Source organism: Anser cygnoides, chromosome 1 (assembly GCF_040182565.1).
Source record: "Anser cygnoides isolate HZ-2024a breed goose chromosome 1, Taihu_goose_T2T_genome, whole genome shotgun sequence".
In the NCBI taxonomy this organism is placed as follows: Eukaryota; Metazoa; Chordata; class Aves; order Anseriformes; family Anatidae; genus Anser; species Anser cygnoides.
The window spans coordinates 80303356-80325271 of NC_089873.1; the positions used below are offsets into that span (position 1 = coordinate 80303356).

At 37.7% G+C, this 21916-nt stretch overlaps 1 protein-coding gene across 2 annotated transcripts in view; it reads left to right on the forward strand.

Moving 5' to 3' along the window:
• The window catches only part of VWF (von Willebrand factor), a 148000-nt gene that overhangs the window by 62831 nt on the left and 63253 nt on the right, over window positions 1-21916 (forward strand). For both annotated transcript variants that reach the window (XM_048046749.2, XM_013195995.3), the window contains exons 20-30: window positions 2917-3055; window positions 4068-4202; window positions 7417-7563; window positions 8231-8371; window positions 9824-9943; window positions 10608-10764; window positions 11352-11510; window positions 12841-12976; window positions 15753-17089; window positions 17731-17850; window positions 20039-20182. In XM_048046749.2, coding sequence (XP_047902706.1) covers window positions 2917-3055; window positions 4068-4202; window positions 7417-7563; window positions 8231-8371; window positions 9824-9943; window positions 10608-10764; window positions 11352-11510; window positions 12841-12976; window positions 15753-17089; window positions 17731-17850; window positions 20039-20182 — 2735 coding nt within the window. The remainder of the gene's footprint in view (window positions 1-2916; window positions 3056-4067; window positions 4203-7416; window positions 7564-8230; window positions 8372-9823; window positions 9944-10607; window positions 10765-11351; window positions 11511-12840; window positions 12977-15752; window positions 17090-17730; window positions 17851-20038; window positions 20183-21916) is intronic.

Below are 21916 nucleotides of genomic sequence, written 5' to 3' on the forward strand. Positions count from 1 at the left end.
AGGATGCAAGGATTCTTGGCAACTCTTAGAAATTTAATAATGTTTGATGTTGAATATGTCCAGTTTGGTATCCTCATGAAGAATAAGAGGTCTGATATTTTTTATTCAGCCTGTTATGCTGTTATAACTGCATTGAAATCAATTGAGTTTACAGTAAGATTTAAAAAAAAAAAAAAAAAAAAGTGGAGGTAGGTGGGAAGAGATACCAAAAAAAGAATGCAGTCTGTTTCATCATGGCATCACTGCATTTATACGATAATGATAGTGCAGTTCAACTGCTACAGCAACATGGGTATAATGATTTCAAGAACTTAACCCTGTGCCAGATTTATCTTCAGAATTCCCCTCTCTATGAAAAGACAAGACAGTATCTTGCTTTGCATGTCAGGCTATGCCATCCTTTTCTTCCATAATCTGTGCTTGTGAGGAAGTCTAGCAGGCATTCTATGTAACGTTACTTGTAAGCTATACAGGCAGGGAACAGCTAGTGTACCTCATTTCAAGATCAGGCATGCTCTTGTCACAGCTTCTGTCAAGTAAACTGATATTTAGCTTGGTGTCAAATGTGTATGTATGTAGCCAAATGTGAATTCTCCTATACAGTGGATATTCTGCTTTGACCACCACAGGAGACCTCAGGGGACAGTATCACACTGTAGGACATTCCTCAGAGGGTGTGTGTATGTGTGTACCTATGTGCAGAAAATGAAATATTTCTATTCATATGTGTGTTCTTGTCAGACTATGAGGTAATGTCTTCAGTTGCTAGGTCAGATAAACTATGTTGAAGAATTAACTTCATGTAAGAACAGACACCTATTAAGAGAAGGGTGGTATTATCCTTAAGTATATAATCTGAACAAAAGCCACTGGACAGACTGACTTACAGTTCTGGTTACTTTGTCCCAAAAATTGGTCACTAGAGAAAACACGTCCTTTGACATCATCTGAATATTAAATTTACCTCTATTTTGGCTTTCAATGAGGAAAAATGGACAGTACTGCAGATAAAAACAGGGTTGCTGATATTATACTTTATATTTAAACTGTAATGGTCCTTAGAGGGCAAATTGTTTTTCTAAAGGATACTCTGAGCAGAACAGGACATCCAAAATAAAGTACTAGTAGTATGTTGAAATATTCCAGAAGGATCTGTTCAGGCCTCTTTTTGTAATACAGATGTTCAAAAAGCATGTATTCCTGTGTACAGCTTGTAAGAAAAGGGGAAACACATTCTTTAGGCATTGAACATGTAAATTCACTATTTGGATTTCTGCACCCAGTGTTATTGTATGTTAATTTATGCTGATGAGTGAGGTTGTCATCTGGTGCATGGTGGTGTAATGAAAACTATCTGGGTAGCCCAGGGACGATCTGCTGTGGACACAACTGAGCAGCAGCACAGAAAAAATGCATAGATTCCTCAGAGTTGCAGCTAATGGCCAGATTTAAGACATGCAGGGGAACAATGCTTCCATTTGGTCTGCAGTAGGTCACTCCCTGACCTGTGCACAGGAAAAAGAAGAGAACAAAGTTCAGGTCAAATCTCACCCTGGGGAATTACACGATTTGCCCATAGAAGACAACAAGTCAAATGCTAAAACAACTTCCCCCCCTCAAACCAAAACCAACAAACCCCAAAATGACCAGAAAGAAATATATACATCAAAATTTTTACTCTTTTATTTCCAGCTTAGCATACTGAGAATGTTATTTATTTATTTATTTTACAAAAAATGTGTTGCTTTGATATACTAGGCAAATGATTTCTTAATGTCTATTTAGTTAAGAGGATGCTTGGCTTGATCTTAAGTAAATAAATACATAAACAAAGAAACAAATAAAACAAAACAACAGCAACAAAACATTAGACAGTAACTGCATTTGAAATAGTCACCACACACAAAAAAAATCTGTTCTATAAAAACAATTTCTGTATGTTGCAATTGCTCTTATCATTTCTTATTGTTGGTTAATAATATGCAGTTACCTATACATTACAGTGCACCTTTTGTCCAAAGTTCCATTTCCTGCAGGGGAGTCTGGTCTTTTAGAGATGGGTTAGGTTTTGACATTATTACTTCCATTGCAAGATAGCAGAGAATGACAAAGTCATTCCATTCATAAAGACATGTATGTGTGCTTCTTACTGTGGACGAATCATGAACACCTAACCTCATTTCAGATTTAAAGAAAGCTGATAACAAAGAAAATCAAACTGAAATATCAGCCTTCAGCACTTATAGTTAAACAACTTTCAGCTAAGAATCTGCATCCTTAGTATATCTGTGCCTGCTGCTTACTGCAGAGTTTAATTGCTGACAGTATTGCTCAGAAAACTTGGACTCCAATTTTATTTTCAAATATCTCTATGGAAGAGATACTTCAGTCAGTATCAAAGTCTTGGATTCAGAGCAGATTTGACTCCTGTCTCCTAGGAAAGTAGACTAGAAGATCAAATGATGTCTTCTGGTGTTATGCTCTGCAAATCTATGAAGGCTCAAAAGATGTTTTTTACCCTTAATTATTTGGTGTGTTAAGTGCCTTTATTTGTGAATATTTTGTCTGAAGAACTTGAAAATGGCTTCATTTTCATTAAGTGCCAAACACGATTTATATTGAAGTCCCATCCCCTTTTAAACTACATTGAACTGAGGACCCCAAAATCTTTGGGTGTTGTTGAATACATAATCAGTGAACGACAAGTATAAGTAAAAGCTTTGTCAAGCAGATAGTGAAAGATACAAGATAGTAACTGTCAATGTTTGTTGTGTGTCCTTTGAAGAATCATCAGACCATGAGCTCCTGGAGGCAGCAACTTTTGCTGTTTCTCTTTGCCTGAAGCACCTTACATTCTCTTACTTTTTATATACATTGGATATAATGATAACTGTCACTGATTTTCCTCTGTTGCAGTGTGTGTCGTGGTCGAAAATGGGAATGCACCAAAAATTCTTGTGATGGCACCTGCAGTGTTATTGGTACAGCTCATTATTTGACATTTGATGGATTGAAATACAGGTTTCCAGGAGACTGTCAGTATGTATTAGTTCAGGTAAGAGTACGTCAAATGCCTCAACTGTCTGATTGTGTATAAAGTGTGTTACACCAGGAGAAAAGTCCAGCATCTGGAAAAGTCTCAGTAAAATGATCACTAAGTAACGTTCAATGCAGAGGAGAGCAGAGCTTATTAATGGCTTGACAGATACCCCGAGAAATTAGAAGACTTCATTGTGTTATAGAGAAGTGAATTAGGTTGTGGTGTGTCTAGCTGGCTGTCATAAAACATGTGAGAGCAGCTTGGTATAGAGAAACCTTAAATCTCAGCTCTAGCAATGGAGTTTAGGTGCCTGTACGTCAGTCTTTCCTTGCTCCCCAATTGCCTATTCATCCTCTGGTGAGGATGGCTTATTGTGTCCGACTTCTCCTTCAGACTAAGTGAGACAAGAAGTGTTTAGTGAACCTGCTTTAAATACTTCCAGAGCAGAGATTCTCCTCATTCAGGTTGACAACATCACTGTCCTGTTCTATGCACCAAACTGTTTGCAGTACACTGACAATACCCATTTTCTTCATAGCAAAGAGGAGAGGTGAATAAAAACACAGCACACTAATATCAGCCTGTGATTTGTGGGAGCAGCTAGAAATTTAGAGAGTTAAATAAGAATAAGGCTCAACTACAAATGCAAATCGTTATTTTATCATTGAGTCTTGTTTTCACTGTTATACCAGTTTGTATTTGTGTATTAAGATGTACACAGTAACAGATCTTTGAAACATCACAGACTGTAATAGCGTGGATTGTCCCTGCTAAAGAATACCCTACAAAATATGCAGGCAAGTATATGTGTATGTCACTGGCAGAGTGTACCTTATTCTTGAAGAGGTGGACCACACGAATACCAATGCTAAGAACTAAATAAATCAATATGGGAATAACAGACATGTGAACATATATCTTATTGGCTATGTAGAGTATTATTTGAGGACTTATTTTTCTCCATAGATCTGTATGTGTTTCTCAAATATCCATATTAATGACTCATTCATTTATTTTTGTCTGATAGGATTTCTGCAAGGATGACTCTGGGACATTCCGGATATTAATTTCAAATGAAGGATGTGGCTTCACTGGAGACAAGTGCTCAAAAAGGGTTATCATTCTGTATAAAAGTGGAGAAATAGAGTTGTTTAATGGAAATGTATGTACACTCCGGTTCTCTTTCTTTCCCTTTTTCGACAAGACTGTTAAAATTTCAGGATGCTTGGTAACGTAACATGAGGGATGAATAATCTTATGCTCAGTGGTTCTTGAAAACCAAATCATAAATTGAACAGATTAGTAAGATAATAATAATTATAATTATAAAGGATTATTGTAATTAGCCATTTTTCTTCCAGAGATATAATGCCATTTTGGTATTTCTGCTTGATGTCAGTAAGTTTATCTTGGATAAAAATGCTGTTTAATGCAAGCTCATTTGAGGAATGCCCTTTCTAAATGTGAGAGGTCTAAGAATATTTCGATCAAGGTTAAATGTAAGGAAGAGCTAAGAAGTGACTGTCCCATGACTAGTAAAACTTCAGACCTAAATTAGCAGTCTGAAGGACTGAACACACAGGGAAAGTTCCTGTAAGTTGATACTGCAGAACCAAGTACCAACTATCCTTTCCCTTGTTATATTGTCAGATAGGAAATCCGGACGACTGGATTTCTCTTTTTTTCCCCCTTTCCTATCAACAAACAATGAAGAATTGGCAAAGAATCACTTCCACCTCCCATGTCACTACATGGCAGGAAAGAATCTTTCCAAAGGGCAGAGTTCAGCTCTTTTCCTTGGGCTCTGTAACTGTCTGTGTCCTCCAACATTACAGAGCTATAGTGAATTGCAGGGCTTCGGTTGCTCAGTTTTCAGAAGTACTGGGCTCTAAACTGGCATCTGGACTAGAGATCTGCAAAAATGTTCCCAGTGAAATGTGAAAGTGCTCTACATTTGCCTTGTTTGGTTTAATAGTCAAAGCTGAATCAGGTTTTGCATAGTCTGCAAATTGCCTGCAAATTGCTGCTTGAGACTGATGCTTGACAGGAACTTGTAAAACATGACCATTATTAATAGTGTCTGTACAGCGTACCTTGACAGCAGATGATCCATGTAGGCTTTTGGTTGCTGGAGGAATGAACACAGGACATTTTGGTTGTGCAAGCAACTCTTCATTTCCACTGACTAAAGAGTCTCCTATCTGAATGAGGGTGAATACTACTTCAGGGATCAGTCCACAAAACCAGGTGTAGTCTGAGAGCTCTTTTAGGAGTTATTTTTCAGAAGAGGTATGATTCCACTTGGACACCTAAATAAGGGGCAGAAAAGACAGGAGATGGAAATTAGGCAGCTGGTGAGTCCTGGTGAGAACATCAGAGGGTGTTTGTTTTCTGAGAATGTCCTTGCAAGAACCAGGTCTGTACCACAAGACAGACCACTGGACTTTCAGTTGTCTTTCTGTTGAGTGCATGGTTCTGTGTAATAGGGAAGGTTTTCTTAGAAATAGCAGCAAACAGAGAAGGGATTAAGAAAAACCTTCTGAAGACTGGCAAATGCTCATACAGGGATGATTTTCTATACTCTTTTTCCAGGCCAGTCCTTAGAAGCAAGCAAGAGAATTGAGTCTTTTTATGTATTTATTTATTTATTTTGAGGGGGGCAACATATTTCCAAGTGGTATTGTTTTAAGATGGTAATGTTTTGAGAGCAGTTTCTAGTTTTAAGATAAATAGGGCTTAACTGAAGTATCTATATATTACAGTCATGCCTCATATTAAAAATAAATAAATATTAATTTTTGCTCTTCTGAAACAAGTATATTTGCCACTTTGCAAGGCTGAAAGTTTACAAATTCATGGTTGGTAAAACAGCCTCCTTAAACATAGAAATTCTGTAATTTAGGTTAACCTGCCAGCTCAGCTTTGTCCTCCTTTGTTGTTGCTTTTTTGTTGCTTTGTTGTTGCTGTTTGTTCTTTTTTTTGTTTTGTTTTGATTTTGTTTTGCCTGTGTTTGCAAAGATAGAGAATACTATAGAATTTTAGATGATACATGACCAAATGTGTCTAGATAGTATACACATAGAATAAGTATGTATGGGCATAGAAGAAGATGAAAATGCTTCCAGTTCCTAGAATAGTCTATCTTTTAGCATATTTTTCCCTACAGACATTGAAAGCCCTTTTTGGGAGATCCTTCAAGAATGTAAGTTGTTTTCTCTGGGGATAAAGGCTTTTGATCACACTGCAGAGCTGAAGAGAATTGAATTACATTGCAGCATTTTTATTGAATTAAGCAAGGATGAGTAGTGGGATAAGGAGGTATTTTTCCCTCAAACTAGGGAGTGGATGAATAGTTTCTGGGTTCCCCTTTTTTCCATCCCTTTATCACTATTTGTACTGATTAAAAGGTTTCATCTACCTCTTCCACAAGCTAGCAGTTAGCAGTTAATGCGTTAGTAGTATTTAAAGTAACAGCCATTCCAGACCTTTCTCTTGAAATGTGGTTAGTAATCCATTAAGGTTCCCATTGAAAGGGGATTACAATGTGAAAGAAAACATTTTAAATGAATTTCTCAAGTTCTCACTAGCTGGAGGCTGTGAATTGGCAGTTGGATGGAAAGAAAGAGGAGAGGCACATAGGGCAAGTGAAAGTGATGGAAAAACGGAAAAGAAAATAAACGACCAAAATGATCCTCTTAGGATTTTTCCTATTGCTGTAGGTGGTTGGGGAAAAAAAATACTTCTTGACTTCAGAATCAGGCTTTGGCCCTTCAGAGACCACCCATGCATGTGTTTCTCTTAGTTCACATTACACCTTTGCCAAGCCAGCCTTTTTGCCACTATCTGCTTCAGGAGCACAGAATTGTTAGTTTCCTTTTAATAAATAAATCAATAAAAATATAATTATTCAGCAAGCTATTACTGAGTATTTACTGGTATACCCAGTACTCTTATCAACCCTGCTTCAGTTTATCAGTCTTGGTTTCTGTGTGTCAGTGTTTATGGTGAATGTATGTTTTATCTCAGGAGTGCATAAGACATTACCTCATTCAAAGTTGTAGAAATGTGATGAGGTTGAAATACTGTACTTTTATCCCTATTTGCTATTCAGCAGTGCTGCTTTTAAGGCAATAATTTATCCACTGCAGCTTTTCAGAGTAGAGACAGGTCTGTAATCAGTCCGGTACACATACTTTGTTCGCAGTTTTGCAAGTACTCAGGATCATCTGTTTGATGTCTGGGATCTGTCTGTTCTCTGGTGAACAGCATGTTTGAAAATAGCCACTAATCTATGAGTGCACGTCCCACTGGGAAAGTGACCCACATGTAAAAGGAATTAGAGAGACTCTTGATAACACAGTGTTTTTCTTGTTTAGGTGAACATCAAGGTACCTCCTAATGACAGCGATGATTTAGAAGTCATGAAGTCTGGCCGTTATTACATCATTTTACTGGGCAACAGCATCAGTGTGACCTGGGATCTTGCCATGGGAGTCTCAGTTATTTTAAAAGCCAATTTCAAAGTAAGTGTTTTTTGCTTTAATTCTTACTCTCACTAAAGAATGCACTTACACTCTTCTTGAGGGATAGCTTTTTTTTTTTTTTTTAATGCAGACATGTGGATAGATTTCCATGGACTGCTTACTTGAAAATGAAGCGATTTTTTGTAATACGTAAGGGTCGGTTACCTTCCCTTGTGGTTCAACTGTAATGGCAAAATTCTGGGTCTTTGGAGATGAGCTATGTTAGAAAAGCTGAATGCTATGGTGCCTTAGAATAACTTTGCTTTGAGGGACTGAGATAATTTCTTCCATGTACAATAGGAACGAAAGGAGCCAGATTTACTAGTGATGGTGACATGACGGTCATCTTGAGGAATAAGATGGCATTATAGGTAAACTTCCTAGAGCCACTCCAAATAGAGCCAACAGGTACCACTAGTCAGAGTTGTCTTCTTGCATTCTGGAGACCTTGGAGACAGAGTGATCCTACTTTCAGCTAAGCAGAATGGGAGTAAGAGCTAAACATTCTCTGTGAGAGACTATGTGTATTTTAGTGAACTTGGCAAGGCCAGGGACGATTCAGTTTTTAAGCCTTGTTCCATTATAGTAGTAGGCTAAAAAGACTTAGCAAAGCTCTGAGACAGCCTACAGATGTAAGATTTATGTATTTTGTTTCTTTCCCTGCAAGGATCAAGTGTGTGGTCTGTGTGGAAATTTTGATGGAATCCAAAACAACGATTTGACCAGCAGCAATGAACATGTTGAAGTAGATCCAGTTGACTTTGGGAACTCTTGGAAAGTTAATACGTACTGTGCTGATGTCAAAAAGGTGATTATGAATAAACAGTGAAAACTAATTAATACTGGTTACAGTATCACTTGTGTGTGGATAAAGAGCTTTGAAAAGATAAAAATAAATAGAAACGTACTCCTTCTTGTGTATTTTTGCCAAATAATATTCTTTCTTGAAATCTGATAAAAGATCAATTAACTTATTTAAGGCCTATGGGCAGCTTGGCTTCAGATGAATATTAAAACAGCCAATCTGCATGGTAGAGGCTATTCATAGAGTTTGCCAACCCAGATGCTAGAAATCCAGGTATAACTGGAAATCTCATTGTAGAGCTTAATCTAAAAAAACAGCTGTAATTTTCTGACAGGAGGAGTTCAGATAAAGATTTCATATTTCTCCATCCAAACTCTGTATCCCAAGTCTTAGCCCATTCATTTCTGAACAGCTCAGTGCACAGATTGATTTATTTCTTTATGGTTCTTGATGTTTTTAGATAGCAGTCAGTTATTACTTTCAGATTAGAGAGGCATGAGCAGAAAAGGCAAGATGCAGGAGTGAGTGTAAGACCTTATTGCCATGTTAACACAGCTTTTGAATTCTGAGTGCTACCTAAGTCCTCATTGTGGAGATTAGGTGATTTCACAGGGCACTAGTTATGCTACAAATAACTAGTGTACTTACTCTTTTGCAAATATTGAGTGTTTTTTTTTTTTTAATCTTTCCTTAAAATATTTGTATTGTCAGAAAAATATTTATTTTTGATCACATGAAATCTTCTGGGTTAGTTTACTTAGCCACAGCATTATCTTCCTGAATGCCTGATTATTATTTTTTTAATATGACTTGACTCGAGCACAGAGAAGTTGTAATAATGGGGACTGAGACTTCTGGGTAAGACTGAGAAGGAGCAGCTCCACATTTCAGTTCAGTTAGCACAAGACACAGCCTACAGGATATCTCTGTGATAAATACCATGTCGATACTTGTGCTCCTTGTTCTTAGCTAAATTAAAATGAAGAGGGGGAGACTAGTGAGGCTTTATTGTTCAGCAGTAGCCTTGACTATTATCTGCTGAAGACTGATATTATCTGTGAGGCTCACAGGCCTTCTGGAGAGCTCTGAACAATTGTTTTTCAGGATGTATGTTTGGTACAGTGAGACTTAACATTATGAAAATATTTGTGTTAAAACTGCAGTATACAAACCTGGAGACAATGAGGGAGATGACCCGCTCTACTTTGTGTTCTTCTGCTGCAGAATTTGTTCCTGCCATGTAGCAAGCTGAAACCTTATTCAAAGAAAGAATTTACTTTGTCATGAAAGGTTGGTTGGAGTAGATGATCTTATGATGTCATTTCCAACCTAAATGATTCTGTGATTCTATGAAAAATGTCTAGTGCTAGTGAGTCTCTTACTTCAATTGGAAGAGTCCCTAAGATCCTAAAGTCAAGACTAATGCAGTGTGTGATTGTTTCTTACAATATTAAGCACAACCAGGAACAAGCCTTGGTGTCTCCATTGTGTAATGGCAACGTACTGAAGCAGGTGATGGTAGAAACATCATGCAGCATTTTGTCTGGGAGTCTCTTTGAAGAATGCAAAAAGCTTGTACGTATTGTTTCCTGTGTTTCACTTCCTTCAATTCTTCATGAGCTGTGTTGTCAGTGATTATAGCTGAGGGGAAAGTACAGTTGTGCTGACAGTATACAGGACATGAAGGGGACTGACTAATTGGCGTTCTCATCTGTGACCCTGTCCTGTAGCTGATGCTTTGTGGGAAAATGCAGGAATCCCCCTAGTGGAAAGCTATAGAAAAACTTCTGCCTGAGGGAAGTTTTACTCTAAACCCCAGACTGACACATGAAGTCAAGCACAGGGGTTAAGTTTTTGTTTTTGTTTTTGTTTTTGTTTTGGAGGAGGGGGGAAGGAGGCAGGGCAGGGCGAGGGGAAAAAAGTCCTGAGCTAATATAATGCCATTCATACTGCATTCTACCCCAAATGCACAAGAGGGTTTGGTAACAGGGCCCCAAATGTATAAAGTTGCTACATATCTGGAGTATTAAGGGACAATAAACTGCAATGTCTATAATAACTTTGAGAATGTGGCCTGATTTGAGTTCTTGCTGGTGTCAGCAGAAGGATCTCTACTGATTTTTGTGGCATCTCAACTCTTGGCAAATGGAGCAGGCAAACCACCTGAAGATTATGTATAGAAGAAGGGGATGAAGGGAATCAGTGAGTGTACTGTACCCTGAATTTATCTTTTTTTCAGGTGAATCCTGAACCCTACATAGATATTTGTATGTATGACACTTGTGCTTGCGAGTCTACTGGGGACTGTGCTTGCTTCTGTGATGCTATAGCAGCCTATGCACATGTCTGTGCACAAAAAGGTGTTATTGTTCACTGGAGATCAGCAGATCTGTGCCGTAAGTACAGGGTAGATGGAGAAGAGTTGGGAATGATTTTGTCTGGGAAATAAACTGAAAAGGTTCAAGCTCTTAATCAATAAACCATTGGCTCAGCTAGACTGCTCTTATCCAGCTCTGCTCCTGCTGATGTCCAGAGTTCTCTTTAATTAAACCAGGCTAGAAGCTCATAGCAACATTTCCCTTCCCTTTTCTATTTATGTTCAGAACCGTACCTAGAAAAGCCATTCCCTCAGTAAGGGGATATAATACTTGTGGGACAATCAAATCCAGGGAAAGAAATATTCTTTTCTGTACTTTTTTTTTTTTTAAATTTGTGTCAATTCTTTGCAATTATTTTTATCAAAACCAAATCTCTCTCATCTAGAGCAAGTATTTCATTTTATATATATATATAAAAGAAGTTTGAAGATGTGGCCTGCCATGGAAGTAGTAGAGAAAAAAAAGAAAAGTTATTTTACGATGTACATTTTTCTTTTGCAATGCATATATGGCCCACCTTGTACTCAGTTTGTTGTCTTAGTTTTGAGAGGCATGGTGACTATAGTCTGGTTTGATCTTCTGTCTACAATTTTTTCACTATATAGCACAAAGCTGTGAGCACCTGAATAAACAAGAATTAGATTATCAATGTGAATGGCGATATAATAGCTGTGGACCCGCTTGTCTTATAACATGCCAGCACCCACAGCCTTTGAAGTGCCCTCTACAGTGTGTAGAAGGATGCCATGTGCACTGTCCTGCAGGTAAGTCCATCTTTTGATTTAGTCAGTTATTTACCTTTTTCTGCTCTGCTCCTGTTACTTTTTGGTATTGTTGTTCAGTTATTATTATTATTTATTTTTTTTTTTCGTCCACACTGAATGTTGCTGTTGCATGACAAGAAGTATTACAGTCCAGGAATATTCACAGATTGCTAAGGCTGGAAATTGCATAAGATTTAGATACTGCAGTTAACTCATCCACAGTCTTACTGATGCATTTTCACTGTGTTTTCTTAACTGTGCAAGCTGGAAGGTCGTAGGCATCCTGATTTGAGTTTGTGAGATGAGCACAGCGTGTGGAAGACACTAAATGGTGCCTTAAAGAGGAGAATAGAATGCTGCCAGCAAGAATGAGAGGATGGGAACAGGGTAATAAGAAAGAGAGATAGGAGGAGAGTTAGGGGCTGTTTTACAATAGAGGCTGTTGACTTTGTAGGGTATGAATTTGTGCTGACACTCAAAAAAAGCTGTCCTTCAGAGAGCTTTTCTCCCAACCCTACTGTGGTGGGGGAAACCCATTGACCTGACCTGACCTTCTCACTGCCTTCAGGTCTCTGGTGCCCTTGAGAGTGCCCGGCAGCTATCCTCCTCTGAGCGTGAACTTTCAGCCTAAATGTTCCCATCAACTCTCTTAGAAAAAATACAGGGGAGAGAGGAAAAGATAGACAGAAAGGGAGAGTGTGAAAGACAAGCAAGGTCCAAATGGAGAGTGAAAACTCAGATGAATAAATAACTTGTAAGGTCAGAATGAAAAGACATGAAGGCAAAGAAAGCAGGTATTTTAAGACCAGAAATAGTTATTCTGGGCTTTGGTATCTCTCTTTTACACATTTACAGAAGGGTGAGGGGAGAGCCTTCTTGGATATAACTTTATGTAAGTGTTAAATACAATACTTGAGCTTTCAGTACTAGGTGTTCAAATTTTACTCCAGTATGATCAGAGCTAGGAGGTAGGCAATATGGGGCAAAATAAATAATATACAGATAAAAAGGAAACAGCTACTTTCTCCTCATATCTTTACTACTTCATTCTGAAGATATGTTCACCTTCTGTATGGTCCTGGCTGTTGTAGGTTATACACTAAGTATTTACAGTATCTCACTAAAAGTGGTTATGAAGAAATGACATATTTGTCTGTGTCAAACTTGAAGTGACCTTAACACTAGCAGAGTATTCAGAACTCTTAAACCCAATTCACAGACCTTGTCTTTATTTGTATTTGTATTTGTATTTAAGCAGGTTAAATGCAATGATTATGCTTGCAATTAATGAATATTGGCATTTTTATACCACTGTACTATTTTAAAACAGGGAAAATACTCGATGAACTCTCCCTGGATTGTGTCACTCCAGAAGACTGCCCTGTGTGTACAGTTGGAGATGTCAAGATTCCACATGGAAGGAGAATAGTTTTGAACAGAGAAGATCCACAGCACTGTAAATCTTGGTATGACAGAAAGATTTATGCAGTGAAATAGCATGTCCGTTGGGTAGGATGATGGGAGAGAGATGGAGTGAATCCCCATGAATAAGTTAAGACTTAACTGTAAATATACCACTGAAGATGAGGCTTGGAAACCCTTTTTTATGTCAATGCCCCTTATATAATCTGAAGCGGAGGTTCTTTGTTAGTAGTTGGGATTATTGGATGTCATTTGAATTTAAACAAGTGAAATCCAAAAATTCCTTTCAAAAATGCCTTTTCCCATGTGTAGAAGGCCCCATTAACTTCAGTCATTCCTCTTCTTTCTGTGAAAGGTGTGATCCAACATCAGTAAAGCCATCAAAACTCTTTCCTCTTGCTGGTACTAAAAAAATCCTATATATAGCGCAAGATCTGAGTGCACACTCAGTCTAGAACTTGCTGAGATTATGAGCAGTTGAAAGTGTGTAGTATAACTGGAAAAATAATTTCCCCGAGATTTTAAGATGATATCCTGTGTCTTGATCCCGCATGAATGCTTTTCCAACTATGATGAAATTAATAGAAGCTTGCAACATAATGTGGGATTAGGGTCTTTCGTTGCAAAGTGGCAGAGACAGATTTTCATTCTGTATACTGCCCAGTGGCATATTACACAAAGGTTTGTATTACCTGAAAGCTTGGCATTCTCCAGAGGTCTAGTCCCTTGATGGATACTTTCACTAGTCACTTATAATGCTGTCAATACAAAAGAGTTTTCCATCATGTAATATGACCATATTTAATAGAAACTGAGTTGTAAAACTGCAGTAGCTATTAGCCTAGACTAACACCTTAGCTCCAAACACTTTGAACCTCACAGAAACTCTGAATGGGTATGAACTTTGAATTCCGGGTGTCTTGCTGGAGCTAGCATACATCTGTGTTATAAACTCAGGGCATTAGACTGTTAGACTGATCAATTTACATATGTATATATATTATATTATATATTTTATAAGATATATTTATATATATAACAGTATATATGGAAAGCCTTGAATTGCATCAAAAGATCAAGAAAGAGTCTTCAAACATGAGTCTCTGTTCCCTAATTTTTGTAATACTTAATAATAATTTATCTTAAATGCTGATACATTGGCCACTGGTCACAAAAGATTTCAGAACATTACGAAAACTTACCTCACTAGGGAAACATCCTTTTGCATAGCTGTCACCTAATTTAGATGCCTACACCATCTGTACAAACAATAGAAAATATTGCACAAAAATGAATTTTATAGAAATATCCAAAGGAAATTGGAAACTAGAAGAGTCTTGTTCATATTAGGATTAAAATAATAAATCTTCCATTGCTGTGCATTAATGCCAAAAGTAACTGTGTATTCTTCAATTAAAAAGACGCTAAAAGAAACTCAGAAAGAAAATAGCCCTGGGAGAATTTAAACTACGATGCCACATGTAAAGTGACTTATTTTCCTGGAAAATGGTACCTTCTTCTAGTATTGACGTGCTTAGTTTGTACATCCATGGTTTTCTCTGGCAGTACAAATGAGCACTTTTTGGTACTTGCTCCTTCATAGATGTTCCCTATACTGTTTCTTTGGCTGTCCAGTAGTACAAGGAAAATATATTGACTGCATCTGTACTACCCTGTCCATGAGTACAGTGATGTTCTTTGCTCAGATAACTAAAGTAAAGAGAATGATACAACCAAGAGTTAGCAGGGAAGAAGTGTTAAAGCCTTGCCAAAGATAGAAAGAAATGAATTATAAACAAGTTCCTAAAAGGTGATGAGTGACAGAGGTGAAAAATCTCATAGCATTAAGGAAGGATGAACAGTGGAAAAGGCAGAGATGGGGGGAGGGGAGGGTGTAGAGGGGGAGAGGAAATTAGGAACTGAGATGGAAAGGGGAAGAGAAAATGTACTAACAGTGGTGAGTAGAAATGGTGAGGGAAGATAAATAGAAAGAAAAAGAGAAAACAGCTATAAGTAGAATACATCATTCTTTTTGCATGTAGGGACACAAAAACAGGACATAGTAAGTAAGAGGAACATAAAAGAGACATTAAAAAAAACACAAAAAAAGAGGAAAGATAACAAAAGAGACATTTAAAAACAAACAAACAAAACAATGAAAAACAAACCCATATAGGATGATATGTGCCAAAGCTGCATTCAAAGCAAAATTAAATTAGGGAAAATGAAAGGAAACTAGTGCACTTTAGAGGCAGGAAAAAAAAAGGATGCTTGTTGTTTTTGCTAAGGTTAAAACCTAGGTAAACAAAGCCTTCTTACAGAGTTTGCTAAGTCGTATCAGAGTCAAAATTGTCTTGCCTACTCTAGGATTTTACTTTGCATTACCTACCTCCAATTTGCCTCATGGTTCTTCTTCCTTGTGAAGCAAACCATGTCTGCCAGTTAAGTCCACCAGTGGCCTGTATGTAGCCATATTGCTCAAGCTCAGTGGGTTTCTAGACAACTCCTAGACACAGATTTTAAATATTCTACCAAAAGCTGTAATAAGAAGAGTATCCTCTGACAAATGTACCATGTTTTCATATGCTTCCTGCATCTAAACAGACATGCACAAACAGTTCCTTCTCTGAGTGAGTGCTAAAAGGTTTGTTTGTACAATTTCTCATAGAGAAATGGAAGGTGTCCCTCCCCGCCCCCCATCACTTTTTTTTTTTTTCCATTTCTGAGATACGTAGCCAGTGGATTTCCTTTTGTTAGATGTGGGTAATGTGTTATTATAAGCACTGATTTATTTACTGTTAAACTTGGTGATTTTTGTAGTCTGTGTGAAGGGAAGAACTTATCCTGTGTATCCTGTGAACCAGTGGAAGAAATCCTGACACCAACAACACCTGCTCCAGAGGAAGACATTGAACTAGCACCCAGTGAATACTCATGCAGCAAGATGATGGACTTGGCCTTTCTAGTGGATGGCTCCAATAAACTGTCAGAAGAGGACTTTAAACAACTGAAGACTTTCATAACTGGCATGATGAAGAAACTCCACATCTCCCAAAAGAAAATCCGAGTATCAATTCTGGTATATAGGGCTGGCCCCACAATCTATCTTGGCCTTAAAGATGTCAAAAAACAGTCCCAGATGAGAAAAATTGTCCAAAACATAAAATATACAGGTGATGAAGTAGCATCTGCTGCAGAAGTCCTTAAATATATTGTGTTTCATGTGTTTGGAAAAGCGGAAAGGACCAATGCTGCCAAAATTGCTGTGCTATTTATAGCAAGCAGGTCTCCAGGAAAAGTCCGCACCATCATCCCAGCTTTGAAGAATAAAAAAATCACTGTAATACCTGTGGGGATTGGACCATATGTTAGTGAGGAACAAATCAGGTTCATTGAAAAGCAATTACATAGTAGATCCTTCTTAATGAACAATGTGTTGGAGCTAATGGATAACAGAGATCTCCTTATTGATTATCTATGTGATCTTGGACCTGAAGAAAATCCTCTGTTAGAAGCTATATCCACTCCAACAATGTCTAACGTCAGATATCCAGCTTGGATGCTCACAGCACCACCACCCCTTTCAGAAAAACCCACCCCAAAAAGTCTGGACGTTGCTTTTGTTGTTGAAGGATCGGACAATGTAGGGGAGGAAAATTTCAATATCATCAAGAAGTTCCTTGAGAGGGTGATCACAGGAATGAACATAGGGAAAGAAAATATTCATGTTACTGTCATGCAATATTCAGACACTGTCACTCTGGAGTATTCCTTTAGGGAAATACAGTCAAAGGAAAGTATTATTGAGAAAGTGAGAAGCATACCCTACCAAGGAGGGAAGGCTACCAACACTGGGCATGCCCTTGATTATATTTCCAAACACACATTTACAACAGCAAACGGGGGCAGGCAGGACGTACCTCACTTGGTATATATGGTGTCAGCCAATCCTTCCACTGATGTTATCACGCGACATCCCAGAAGCATAAATGTTATTCCCATAGGCATAACCCCCAATGCAAATGTCCAAGAGCTCAGAAAGATTAGTCAGCCTAATAGTCCAATAATCTTGCATAGTTATAGCACACTTATTGAAGAAGCACCTGAATTAGTGCTGCAGTCATGCTGCTCTCATAAACATTGGACAGAAATTCCAGGTAAAGTTGGAGGTCTTTTTTGTGAAATTTTATGTTCCCTCTCTCCTATTTTCTTTGTTCCCACTCCATGTCTATGAACATTCTCGTCTTTCATTTGGTATTTTGACCAAATGCCAAGGAAGGACCATTTATCCTTATTGGAGTCAGATGATGCTGCATCATCAGTACAGTCCACTGACTTGCAGCCAATCCTCTGTAGGCGTAGAAGTCTTTAGCTGTATTTTTCAGTAATATACAGTAGCTTTCAGATAGTATGAAGAGTGACAGAAGTTAGTAGGTATTCTTATCTGCCTGCCTCAAGCAAGTAAGCAAGTTTCTTTTATCTGAGGTAACTTCATTGTTTTGTGTTTGGTTTATTTTTACTTTTTAGTCCCCTAAGAGTAAAATAACATTAGCAGAAAAGCAAGAATTGAAATATAAATCTCAAGGCCTTCACTAAGCTGGCATTGCTTACTGTTTCAACTGGTTGTTATCCTGCTTTGTTTACTCAAAATGCAGGTATCTGTCATTTCTGCTTCTACTGATAGATTAGCAGATGACATTTTGGTTATCATTTGATTATCAATAACACTCCACAAACACATTTTATTTATTTATTTATCTATTTATTTATGTATTTATTCCTTCCTTTCCCCCCTCAGAGTTGTGCAACAAACCAATGGATATCATGTTTCTTCTGGATGGAAGTTCCAATATTGGAGCATCAGAATTTGAGGAAATGAAAAACTTTGTAGAGGCGTTTATTGAAAGTGCTGATATCAGTATGTATCTGTTTTAACTCATACGCACAAAGACTTTCTGTATTATTTTGCTTATACACGACAAAACAAAAACTCTCTATAGTTCTTTTAACTTTTAAATGATCCATTCTAATCCCTCAAAACAAAACAAAACAAAACAAAACATTTATATTGGGGAAATTCAGCGTGTAAAACTTTCGGTTCAGATGAAGTTCAGTTTTCCTCTTCTGGTTCAGGCAACTAAAGGTTTGATATGTAGTTCACTGAGTAGTGTGATGCAGAATATCTAGAACAGCATCTGTGATGAGAACTTCCCTTTTTATTGTAATAGACACAAGAAGTGAGTGCACCAAATAGGTGAAGAGGTCCTTGTCAAGGGATGCATATTTAGCTGAACTGTTCAATGGCAGAAAAGTAGAAGTATATGTTTATTTGCTTCAGTTCTGAATTAGGTCCAAAAGACTTGAAAATAATGGTTCAGGTTTGGTTCTGGTTCAAATAAGAATGAATAATTCAGAGGGCTTTTGCTTCGAGTTTGGTTGGACTGCAAGGTTTTGGTCTTTGGAATGAGCATTTCTGTTTCTGATCAGCCGTTTGGGGCTAACCTAAGGCACTCTGTCTTTTTAAGATTTATTTCCTGACCCATGTTGGATGACAGGTGCTTTCTGGGAGTGCTCGACTCAATGATCATGCAGATTATGTACTGATGGGAGGTATACCTCTAATCTGGTCATTTAGCTGAGATATTATCAGTGCAGCCATCCTCCAGAATGCTACATATCCTGGTATACATGAAAGTATCACGAAGCACAAGCAGTGAATTAGGAATTGTGTGCCCTTGCTCCAATCAGCATTCAATCCAGCATTAAACCGTTTTGTGGTTTTCATGGCGTGGCAGCTGCTGGTGTTTGCCACTGTCTGTTGACATGTTTGTATCATACCTGTATTTTCAAAAGATTACCAGCAGTTATACTAATTAGAGAGCTCACAGAGGAAAAGTATAGCACTTCTGTATGTCTAGAATAACTTACATTGTTTAGAGGTCATACTTGGAAGACACTTTTTTTTTTTTGTGAAAATTGTATACAAGGAAGATATAGAGAAGCAAGCCAAGTAAAACAAAGAAAATAAGCAATAAAACAATAGACAATTTAATTTAGCCTGTCTGTTTTGCTTATCTTTAAAGCCTGTAATAGTAAATGTTACATCATTAACAACACAACAGAAATAATGGAAATATGAAGTGAGTCCTCACTACAGCCTTAGTTTTAAAATCCTTGAGAAGACCATGGACAAATTGTAGAGTGCAGTGGGTAGAACCATAGAATCATCCAGGTTGGAAAAGACCTTCAAGATCAAGGTCAACCATCAACAATATCTGGGTTTGTATAGGGCTGCAACATTTGGTACATGAAATCACAATAAATATTAACTTCATTCATAAATGTTTTATGAAGCATTGATAAAAAATAGTAATGTATTATGTACATGTTGTAAGTACCTTCAATATGCAGTAGAAGTCCTTCTAAGACTAAGGCAATCATTATAAACAATGTATTGCCGAGTTCAATTCTACAACAGTTGGCCACTGATTATTTATATCAACCCTCTGTTAATAGTTTTATTCATACTTCCTACATAATGTACAAACAGAACCAGGATGTCAGAGAATAGCAAAACTTGGAATTTCTCCTAATTCCCCTTTGCAGGTCATGCTCCCTGGGATAACTATGTCACATGGCGCAGCCTGATGCATGTCACTCAACTAATACATGACAGAGAAATTTGAATGAAATATAGTCTTCTGGGAGTCTGGGCCATCAGGAAGGTTGGGGGATAAAACTACCACTCTTGCCAAACAATGTGCATGTAAAAAGTGATGTTTAGACAGTTTTAACATGAAAAAAGAAAAACATTTGGTGATCAGTAGTGAAATTCTCCGATCATGGTCAAATTAATCTGAGACAAAATACTACATGCTGATTCTCAACAGAAAAGCAACTGTTTCCAGAAACATGTGCATAGTTTTTCCCCTAAGAATAGTTCAGTTTTGATCTTCTGATTGAATATGCAGCTTTCACACTATGATGGAAAAATCCCTGTCTAGTTGTGTTTAATGTAAAACACAACCATAATGTATCCGTTAGATTTGATCTTAAGACATTCATACGCATTGCTTAAAGTGTTTGTTTTCTGCTTTTCACTTCAGGCAATACTTCAATTCATGTGTCAGTTCTCCAGTATGCCAGGGAAAATAATCTAGAAATTTCATGGAACATGCCTCAAGAGACTGTAAATCTTGTAGAGATGGTGCGCTCAATTCAACAAAGGGAGCAAGGTCCTACCAGACTGGGTGAGTGATTATGTGGATGTTGATGTTTAAATGAGAGGGGGGGGGAAAAACGTGCTAAGTATAATCTGGCCCCAATCACCAATTTCTCTTTGTGCTCTGCACTAGGGCTGTTGGATTTTTGCTTCACTTATATCTTTACTATATGTAAGTTTCTTAGTAAATGTTTAATTTTCTTTATTAAAATGTAACTTATGTATCTCATATCAGTGTTTACCTTAGTGCATTTTGAAAAAAGGAAGGCCAGTTTCTTTTTTGCCCTGAAATAATTATTGTGATTTTAATTTATTACTTTTCAAGAAAGCAGAACATAAGTAAAAAGTAAATACTTTGATCATCAATATTTCAGCATCAATTACTGATTAGACATTTAGCAGCAGAGCTGCTTATACTCACTTTGATAGCTGCCCTCTCCAGCTGCTTGTTCCTTTGTGCTGAGCCAGTGTAAAGGATCTGTTTCTCAAACAGTAGTTTTGTTCTGTGTAGGTTAGTTCCCTCATCAGTTTGCCATGCTGGTCCCACAAAGACTTAGGCTGGCACAAGGCTGGGGATGGTGCCAGGGAGCAATGATCACCTAAGTTGGCACCCTACCTGAAGTTAGTTGTGAAACATCATCTTCTGTTCAAGAAAACTGCATCTTGAAAAAACGTCCACTTTAATTTTCACGTACTAAAACTTAACAGATTTCCCACTGGGTCTGTGGAAATTCAATACACACGTGTATCAGTTGTAGGGCTCAGCAAACAATGCTTTTCCTACAGCATATCTGATCTTTCACCAGATACCCTGAGAATTTTGTTCTTTTGGACTAGAACTACATTTGCTCTGGCAGCAGCCTAGCATTAGGGTCCTATAAGAGCTGAGGAATATACAGATTTTTAGGGTCTTTGGCCTACTTTGGACTGTAAAGAGTTTTTGGTACAGAAAAGTGAGAAATAAAACCTGACTTCCATAGTTCGCAGGAGGATTAGCCATGATTGCTTTCTCAGCCTGGAGAAATAAAAATACCAGATGGCTGATGAGACTTCTATAGACTCGTTGTGGGATAAACTATTACATACAAATAGATAAGTTTTCATGAAGTCTTCTACAGTAATGTGTATAGTAAGCCACACTGACCTGCAGGATAAACAGAGAAAACATGGCCTTTGGGAAATGAAAGGGGAGAGGCAGCCACATGACATACTCGTTAGTGATTTGTTTATGTCTCATTGGAAAATGCTCAGAGACCATGATGAGGGATGTGGTATAATGAACTAAAATGGAATAGAGTAGAAGTAGTTCCTCCCAGTGAAGTAATGAAAATAAGTCACTGTGGTCCTGTCCTGCACCTTGTAATGTGTGTGAATTCGGCTGACTGAGTAGGAGACTCGACATCCATGGGAAATGCATTGTTGTTCGTTTCATTCTGTCTGTGCTCAGGCCTTTGCAAACACAGAGGCTGCTTAAAAAGTTTAGATAGCTCAGTTAGGATGTTGCAGTTCCCCAGGCGACTTTTCTAGCTTATAAGGGACTTGATCAGATTTACCTATCAAAAAATATCACTGCCATCAAACCCAAATTGTTTCTTCTCATCTGCACTGTTTTCCCTATGGTAGAAACACCATTCTGTGTAATCCTTATGCAATCTTTACTGATCCAGATCATCCTGTTTCAGTCAAAGCATGCAGAAAATAACTGTGGACTTGGGGTATGTGACTGACTCTTCCTTTCCTTAAAACCATGGCACTAACAGGG